At 37.7% G+C, this 9,892-nt stretch overlaps 1 protein-coding gene across 1 annotated transcript in view; it reads left to right on the forward strand.

The window, feature by feature from the left end:
* The window catches only part of LOC107728702 (CKLF-like MARVEL transmembrane domain-containing protein 4), a 25,386-nt gene that overhangs the window by 7,896 nt on the left and 7,598 nt on the right, over positions 1-9,892 (forward strand). The window contains exon 3 of the mRNA XM_016538985.1: positions 5,565-5,741. Within this exon, the coding sequence (XP_016394471.1) occupies positions 5,565-5,741 (177 nt within the window). The remainder of the gene's footprint in view (positions 1-5,564; positions 5,742-9,892) is intronic.

Consider the following 9,892-nt stretch of genomic DNA (forward strand, 5'->3'; position numbering starts at 1 on the left):
GGTTATCGTCCTGATCAGACATGAAAATATGTTGTGGTTATCGCCCTGATCAGACATGAAAATAGCCTATGTTGTGGCACTATCGTGCAGTCTGTAATATGACGTTAGCAAATATTAGCGATTTTTTGCAAACATTTCTTTGAGTAACATGACCGTAAATATGAACTCATGATTGAATGTAACATAAAACAAATGATTACTTTTCGTTAAAATCTTTATTGATGCCAAAAATGCTTACATTTATGTGTCTTTTTGTTCGCTCAGGCAGCCATGTTGCCCCTGAAGCCAGTTTACGCTGAGATAATTCATACCCCTTCGTTTGAAGTGTGGTCCCGAAAAATCTTCGTTTGAAGGGCTGTCTGACCCTTCCCCTACCCCTACCCCTCCAACCAAAAGAGAATTCGCTACTCCTCCTACAAATTTTGTCCAATTTCTTGTCCAAATTGAGGAAAGGGGAAGGGCTAAGGGGTAGAATTGGGATTGGGCCTTAATGTGTGGCTTTCTATCTAGGCTGTTTTGTGTGCATCCAGAAGCTTCGTTTGCCTGTGGAGTCAAATTACAGGCAGGCATGAGTAGTATAGTAAAGCTCTGTTCATTACTGACCCAGAAGCCAGCTTCTTCAACCTTAATATCTGTTTTGACTCTTATGTGATAGACTGCTGCTTGTCAAAGATTAGCAAAAATGTCAAAGTCTATGCAAGAGACTAAAAGTTGAAGAAGAAGCCACTAGTTAATCACACACCTGAGATGTTTGTGTTTTGTAATACTCAGTGAAGTTCAAACGGCTCCTTTTCTCTGAGCTGGTACTTTCCTCAGGTAGATAATAAGGTATGGGGCATTTCCTACTGCGGTAATGAACAGGTTAGTAAGAGGGGATCAATTAAAATAATATACTAAAAAGTCAAAATAAACAGGATATGATTCAGAAAGTTCCCACATAACTTTTAAATTACAGCATTCCAGTGATATTCCTTGGGGTGTTTTGAGCTGCGACCATAAAATCTCAGTCTTGTTTGAATATGTGATCAATCATTCCTCAAAACAGAGGTTTAATATATTGCGCATATGAGAAGGGCTGTATTGAGCTCTGCTAGTTAGACTTTAGTTACTGTATATTATAGGTTCTTGATTTTGTCACATGATCATGTTTTTGTGTGGGATTCCATTGGGCCCTGTGTCCTCCCCCATTCTGTCCTGCTAGCAATCTGAGTGGTATTTGGATTGTTTGGAATGTTTTTGGGAATAAAGGGGCAAATGATCTGTAGCACCGGACTTTTCACATGGCTGCATGTTTCCTGCTGTTGACTTGACAAGGATATTCAGCCATGGCTGTTTCTCCATGTACTGGCCAATGATTTACCTAAGGCCCCCGTGGGATAAGGAGGAGTCTTTTTGACTGTTTAATCTTTGCATGGTTTTTTTGTCCATCTGCAGATGTGGTTTTCTTGGCTAATATCAATGGATCTCCCCATTCCATTCACAGATGAAACAAAAATAATCATTGGACTTTTGTATACAGAAATAATCTGTTGGGCTTCTACAAAAATGTAATTCTTATTTTAGGGGGCATTTCCTAGGGTTTACATAGTTTTTGCAAATCTAGATAGAACAGATTGTATGAGGTGTAAACTGTAAACAGCAGTAAAGCAAAAGCATGCTAACTTAAGCACTGCTGCTGAAAAAGAAACATTTTAAATAACGATAAATATCTATAAAATAAAATATGCATAACAATGTAACTAGTAAAAACTGTACACCATCATTCAAAAGCTATGTACTATTTTTTGATGTTTTTGAAAGTCTCTTATGCTCACCGAGGCTGCATTTGTTTGATAAAAAATATAGTAAGATTAGTAATATTGTAAAATATTATTACAATGTAAAATAACAGTTCTCTATTTTAATATATTTTAAGATGTAATTTATGTTTGTGATGATAAAGCTGAATTTTCAGCAGTCATTATTCCAGATTTCAGTGTCACATGATCCTTCAGAAATCATTTTAATATGCTGATTTGGTGCGCAAGAAACGTATTATTATCTATGGTAAAAACGGTGCTTTTTTTGGAAGCTATGATTTTCTACATTTCTACTGTTTTTCAGGGTTCTTTGATTAAAAAAAAATCTAAAGAACAGCATTTATTAGAAATATAAATAATTTGTAATCTTATGTCTTTCCTATCACTTTTGATAAATTTAATGAATCCTTGTATTGATAAAAGCATTGATTTTTCAAAAAAAAAAAAAATCTTACTGACCCCAAACGTTTGAATGGCATACAAGAAAAAAAATCTAGGTAAACTAGATGATCTTGCTAATCAACTGGTTAGTTGCCACTAGTCATCCCTAAATTGAAGACTTTGAAATGTCCTTGGCTAGAGATACTCCAAACCCTTTTGTTTTTATATGGCTTCTTTTCTACAACCACTTTGACCAGGAAGGACCCTGTCAATTAAGGTAATTTCAGCCCTGAAGGGCAAAACTATTGACCTTTTAACTGATTCAAGTTCTGAGAATGAAGCCACCAGATCCAGATGATTCCACCTTGTGTCACTCTGATTCAGGTCTGGTTCATTATAGATGTTTTTGGAGCAGTCTTAGGCATTGAAGTAGCATCATAAATGTGTCATTTTACCTTGAAGGATCGTTTTTCAAGGTATGTTTTAATGAGGGACCGTTAAATATAATGAAAGAGCTTTCTCTGTAATGTAGCGAGTTGATGGACTTACCAGATGTTTTTTGCCTCCCCACTCGCTCTTGCGAAACTTATGTAATGTGGAGAGTTTGCTTGTCCGCAAACATCTCCAAGTTTAAGAAATAGTGGTTTAAATTTTGTGCAAGGAGCAATTCCCTTCAGGCGAGGAAAAGACTGTTGGGTGGGAGCTGGAAGGCTCATTTCCGTTTAAGGAGGAGCTCTTGGAACACATTGCAAGCTGTCAGACCAAGCCTCCCACCATTAATTTTCTGGGCACAACAGATGGTGTGTGGGGATTTGACTCCATGTGGCCATTGCTACAAGGAACTAGCTGATTGCCTAATGTAGGGGGCCCTGAAGGACGGCAAAAAGTGGAGGAGGAGGGTGGGGAGTGACATATAATCATTACTTAAAATCTTTGGCTTTCTGTATGCCTGACACCTGCTGCCTTGTGGGATGCAGGCTGTGCTGCGTTTATCAAGAACAATGACCTCATCTCCAAATGCACGTCTTTAATCTGTCTTTTAGATGGGGCATGACGGTCAACTGATGTGATGCTGGCTCTGCTGGCACTGTGACAGGAACGTCATGATGTGAGCGGTCGTTTATCTTTGGTCCACACTTTCTTAACGTGTTCAATGCAAATAAGCCGGATAAGATAAAGAAGGGTTTGCATTGTGTTAGAAGGGCAATCAGCTTACATGAGGTCAGTCTTCATATGAAATTCTGTGGAAATATTTAAAGGGTTAGTTCACCCAAAAATGAAAATTCTGTCATTTACTACTCACCCTCGTGTTGTTCCAAACCCGTAAGATCTTCGGAACACAATTTAAGATATTTTTGATGAAATCTGAGGGCTGTCTGACCCTCCCATAGACAGCAAGGTAACTACCACGTTCAAGGTCCAGAAAAGTACCAAGATGATCGACAAAGTAGTCCGTGTGACATCAGTGGTTCAACTGTAAAGTTACGAAGCTATGAGAATACTTTTTTTTTGCGGCTGAGGGGCACGTTGTAACATGACCATATAACAGCTTATATATACAAGACAAACTAAAATATTTTGTCAATAAAATAAAATAATTATTTATTTAAAATAAAATAATGGCGTTTTTTAAGAATTAAAAATAATCTGATTTTGGAGTTTGACAATGAACACATTGCAACCATGCTTGGGACGGCCCACATAAACGAGCCAAAATGCTTTACATGTCTTGAAATAATAATTTCTTAACATTAAACATTGACTGTCAGTCTTTATTCATCTGTTTCTCGTCGCCTAAATTTATTAAAGTAAATAGTGTGAATTACATCGCTAATGTCATAGAATAGCACGGCAGGGGACATTGTAACACAGCACAGTGATCCTCTTCATGCCACCACAAACAACATTCAGAAATTAAAATGATATTGTCCATAGCAGTTTTGTATTTTAAATGGTGGGGAAAACTTCTGAAGAAATTTATTTCAGTGTCTTTAACAAATACATACTGTTTTAACTACTGTTAAAGCTATAAGAAATTATCCATCTTGACAAACCTATGCTAATTCAGTTGAATACATTTATAAATATATAGCATGTGTGTTCAAAAATTGCATATGTATAATGCATGAAATTCCTTTTTTTTTTTTTTTAAAGAGGAAAGTCTTTTTGCATGGTAGATCAGGTGACTGCTGCCATGGAAAATCTTTAATGCATCTGTTCAGGTCTCATACAGTAATTGCAGTCATGCTGGCTGATGCTTGCTCAATCTGCATTTCAAATGCACAGCATGAGCTTTGGAAAAATAATGGAAAATTTTGTTGGGTCTTATTTTCTTTGTCTGAAAAATTGATTGTGACGCAAGGATGATTCAGTATTTTAGCCCTCAAATTAAAATCTTTTTTGGCCCCTAACAAATGGCACCCTCAGTCTTTTGCAGCTATGAGTCCACACTTTGGTCACATAATGCATAAACTGTTGGATAGTAGACCCAGCCATCAACTTCATTCCAGTGTGGACTTCACAAAAGGTGCATTGGGGCTTCATTTTGAGCATCTTTTAAACCCTAAAGTGACAAATTGGATACCCTATAGTGCCATGGTCCAGTGGATGGTTTTGCTATTATTTTTCAGCATCAGGAAAGTCAGAACTTGTTGGCAGACTATCACTGTCATTCCATTATTAAGCCCACATCCAGTTCTTTATTCATCACAGAAATCATTCATTTCACAGGGAGGTTTCCACATTGTGCTTCCATTCCTAGATATGCGCAACATTTTATTTAGCGTCTGCCACATGACAGCATCCAGTCCTAGCCAGCTGGAAATGCTTGGCCCCCGTCTAGATGTTGGAATGTTTTGTGGCAGAGGTTCTGTCTCCCCTGTTGGAGCGGGCCAACCTGTAATCTGTCTGAGGTTTTGTGCTGGAGAGTCAAGGCTGCATAACACCTAAATAGCACGTTAACCTCAGATTTCTTCCCAGGCTGTGGTCTACTGACGAATGCGGCAGGAAAACATCGGTGAACCCTCTGCGACTTCAGTAGGGTTCAGCATACTCCGCAAGGCCCTGTTATGACCATGTGGAAAACGCATTACAAAGTAAACCCTGAATATAGATGAGTCATTTATGCCTTGAAACAGCTTTTCGAGAAATACATTCTTGTGGTATTTCACTGATCTGCACATAGGACTGCATTGTATTATGTTGTTGTCTTGAATCAGACACCATGATTTGCACAGAGATCAATTTGATTTGTTGTATCGTTTTAAGTCTACATTCGATGTTTCTTTAATTTTCTGCTTGATAAAATAAAGTGAGCTGTTTACTGCTGGGACAAATGCTTCTTGTTTAGTTTTAAAAGGGTCGGTTTTCTCCTTTCTGTTGCAGGTCCTGGCTCTCATCTCATTCATCTTCATTGAGACCATAATGATGTGCTCGCCCTGTGCCGGCGTCTACCTCTTTGAGTTTGTCAGTTGCAGTGCCTTCGTTGTCACAGGCGTCTTGCTCCTCATCTTCAGCCTGAACCTGCACACCAAAGTGCCCCATATCAACTGGAGTCTAACAGTATGTAATTCTTATCAAGATCCACACAACATTTTGCGAAATCCTTCACAACGTTAGACTTTTAAATGGATAGTTTGCCCAAAAACTGAATATTTTGTTGTAATTTATTCACTCTCATTTAATTTCAAACCTGTGTGGCTTTGCATCCCATTGCTTAGCATGAAAAACGGACCAAAATTTGAGTCTTTTTATTTTTTATTGAATTTATTTAGTTATTGGGGTTTCATTTAATCTAATCTAATTTAATTTATTTTTAGATTTCTTCTTTAACTGTGCTTTTCTGTCAGTTTCTGATGTGTATTTGTCTGAGCACCGAGAGAAAGTGTTTGCCTTGAAGACAGTTTTGCAGTGTAACTATTTTTCTTTCAATCCATTTTTTATGGCATGATATTTTAAGAAGCACTTGTGATGATAGATTATGAGAAAGCAGAAGTTATTTGTGTCGATCAGCTGCCTACTTAAATGGAAGAGGTTTTATGTTGTCAAGACATGCCAATAACTCTTTATTGTGCTTTTTAGAAAGTAAGCCAGTCTCTTGCGTCCAGTGCTGCTGAGGAGGAGGCCGTGCACACTGGGTTCATATTGCTCAGAATGAAGCTTGAGTGCTCACAGCTCTCATTAAACCCGCTTCTAGCAAACATGAATGGCTGCTCTTGGGAGATGAACTTACTGATTCACTGAAAGATTAACAAGGCATGGTTCCCTTTGTCTCCCTGCCTATACACACACACACACACACACACACACACAACAAAGCTCAGTATAATTGGACCTCAGTGCTGTGGATCTATTAGAGAGCTTATGATGGAAAAGGCTGTGGAGTTGTATTTCCAGAGCTGTGCACGTACCAAGAAAAGTAACAGCAACTCACATCCAACCATAACTATTGCGTTGCATTATGGTATACTCAAGAATATGTACTTAATCTCTCACAGACAACAATGAAGTGCCTCTGCCATTTTAAATTCAAATTTCAGTCTTTTCTTTCATATTTAATTTGCCCACCCAAACATAGATGGAGAATCCTTGCATATATTTATATTCATATAAATGCATATATTTAGCCATTTAACCTCAATTATACACGTATAAAGAAAGCTTAGAGCATCACATTTTTATTTAGGACAAGGTCTTTAGTCTAAGTGCTTTTTGTTTGGGCTTTTTGCCACTTTTGTAGAAGTGCTTTTTATATTTTAAAAATTACTTCTTTTTTTTTCTCTGCGTTTCTCCTCTTCTCTAGCTTGCTTCCTAATTTTATTGTATTTTCAGTGGATAAATGACAGGAAATGGTGGGGGAAGAAAATGACGACTGAGATCAGGAAATGTTGAGAGCTGAATTCAAACTTGAATAGCTCACATGAGCATCAAAGCTCAACTTGCCAGATTACATAAACCATATTTTGGCTGATGGGAGAAATATTAAACATGGTTTTTGTCACATCCAGTGTGTATGATTTTGTGCATTTTGTAATACTGACGGGTTGGGGTTTTCTTGATATCGCTATGGCTCATTGGAAGAACTATGATCTTTAGGATCGTTTGGAGCTGAGGTTTTGGACTGAGCATCATCTCCTGCAGGTGGACCCCATGGGTCCAGGCCTCTCATTTGTTCTGGAATGGATGCACTGGGACGGAGGTTTGTTCAGTAACAGCCTGACTCTCCTCCCCTGTTTTGTGTTTGTATCGCTTGCATAACTTCACCACTGCTGTGCTTCAGGAACTTTCACATAACACAGCGCTAAAAGTAAACGGTACTTTTTGGTCCTGTAATTGTGGCCTCTTGTCTCAGAAGAGGGTTTGATTATTATTTTTTTTCATTTGGAGATAAAATCCTCCCAGCAGCAATTAAACTTCTTTCTATAAAGAGCAGAAATGTGGATGGTAGAACTTTTAGGTCTTAAAATCAGATGTTTGTGCTAAATCTGTTCATGTCTTCTAACGTTGATTTAGTTTAAATGGCAGCAGATTGGAGCGTACACACAAAACTAACTGGTAGTTTCTTGTGGCGGTTGGTTCCAGAGGGGTGGTTGTGTGGGACGGTCTGTCTATTGTACAACACCCCCTATTCCCTTGAGTGCTTTGATAGTGTGATCCAGTGCCAGGCTCAAAGGGGGCTGGCATGGTGGCTGACATTATTGAAAGTGATAGGTCAGTAGAATGAGCGCATTCAGTGGTACTCTGGCACCATTGTACCCATTCATAAACCATCTTTAACCTCACATGCATATATACACAGAAAAGCACGACCAGGGTTCATTGAACACGATGAAAAATAGACTGGGCTTTTGACTTTGTGAGGTGACGGGATAATGATTGCTTTTACATTGTGTGCTTTAATGGAATGACCACTCTGAGACTTGAAAAGCTTTGCAGTGATCCTATGATTATGTGTCATTACTGAACATGAGCAAGAGGACAATTGCGAGAGGGGTAAAGATGCATTAAAATGTCATTTGGAAATCTGACTGATTAAGACTAAATTATTGTCATTCAACTAACTGTGTAAATGTACTGTTATTTCTTTGTTTTCTCATATTCTTATAGTTTCAGAATGATTTCCCATCTAGAACCACGTTTTATAATATTGGACCTGTTGAAGGATAAAGGTTAACAGTGTATCATGTTGTCTCTTCACACACACAGCATCAGCGAGCACCAGCACACCAATGGAAGGTCCAGGAAAAGCTTTTAGCAGCTTCATTTAAAGTCTCGCCACCGATGCGGATAAAGAGATATGACTGAACATTCAGGATTCAGGTTATATTGCTTAGCAAATCTAGAATTAAATTATTATTATTATTATTATTTATTTTTATATATTTGTAACATTTCCAAGATCTATGGGCCTCCTGTTGCCTAAAGTGGTCTGTAACTCAGTATTAACGAAACTCTGTTAAAACCCCGCCTAACTCACTATTTCTCTCTGTCTTACACACATATGCACGCATGTATACATTTTTTTACATCGATTCTCTGCTTAAATATGCTCCTTGTGCATAAATAGTTTTTTTGGCAACAATTTGCTAAATGAACTTGGTGCTCTATCCCCCATTAACACACCGTAATGTGTGTAGAAAAGTCCTGATTTTTTTTTTATTTCTTCACTAATTCACTGGGCTTGGAGGTGCTGCTGCTCAAGTGTAATTTCGGGGTCAGTAAGATTTTTTTTTGTGTGTGTGTCGCTGAAAAGTCTATGCTTGGCTGCATTTATTTGACCAAAAATACAGTAACATTATGAAATATTATTACAATTTATACAAATAAATAACCTTATTTATTTGTTTGTTTGTAATTTATTCTTGTCATGGCAAAGCTGAATTTTCAGCAGTCATTTCTTCAGTGTCACATGATCGTTCATAAATCATTGTAATATGCCGACTTTTATAATAAATGTTGAAAACAGATGTTCTGCTTAATATTTTTGTGGATTCTACAATTATTTGACATTCTTTTGTAACATTATAAATATCTATTATTATATTATAAATGCAAATCAATTTAATTTGTCCTTGCTCAAGAAAAAAAAAAAAAAAACCTGACCCCAAACTTTTAAATAGTAGTGTTGCTTGTTTACAATGTACTGGTAATTTTATAAAACAAAGTACATTTCAAGTACAGAGATCTGACCTTCAGTCCCTTGTTAAAGGTGTCATCGGATGCCCATTTGATACAAGTTGATATGATTCTTTAGGGTCTTAATGAAAAGTCTATAACATGCTTTGGTTAAAATGTCTCAATGGTAGTGTAAAAAACACCTTTTTTACCCTGTCAAAATGAGCTCTGTTTTTAGCAAGCAATTCTAGTCCATGTTGCTTTAAATGCTAATGAGCTCTGCTGACCCCGCCCCTCTCTTCTGTGGGGTGACGAGCAGTACTGTTTACTTTAGCCGCGAAACTTGCTAACTAGCACATATTAGGAAAGGCGATTTGCAAAGATTCATAAAAACCTTGTACTCACTTCTTCTGTAGATGAAGCTCGATCACGAATGATTTGCGCGAATATAGACGCATTTAGGCAGATCGGGGATCGGCGCATTCCCTTCGAAACGAAAGTAACGTTAACCCTCTGCGTCTTCAGCGGCTCAAATGTCGGGAGTAAATGACGACTGCTATGTTCATTATTACATCCAACAACAGAACACCTCAATCGCT

Source organism: Sinocyclocheilus rhinocerous, unplaced genomic scaffold (genome assembly GCF_001515625.1).
Source record: "Sinocyclocheilus rhinocerous isolate Xijiao unplaced genomic scaffold, SAMN03320098_v1.1 scaffold1509, whole genome shotgun sequence".
In the NCBI taxonomy this organism is placed as follows: domain Eukaryota; kingdom Metazoa; phylum Chordata; class Actinopteri; order Cypriniformes; family Cyprinidae; genus Sinocyclocheilus; species Sinocyclocheilus rhinocerous.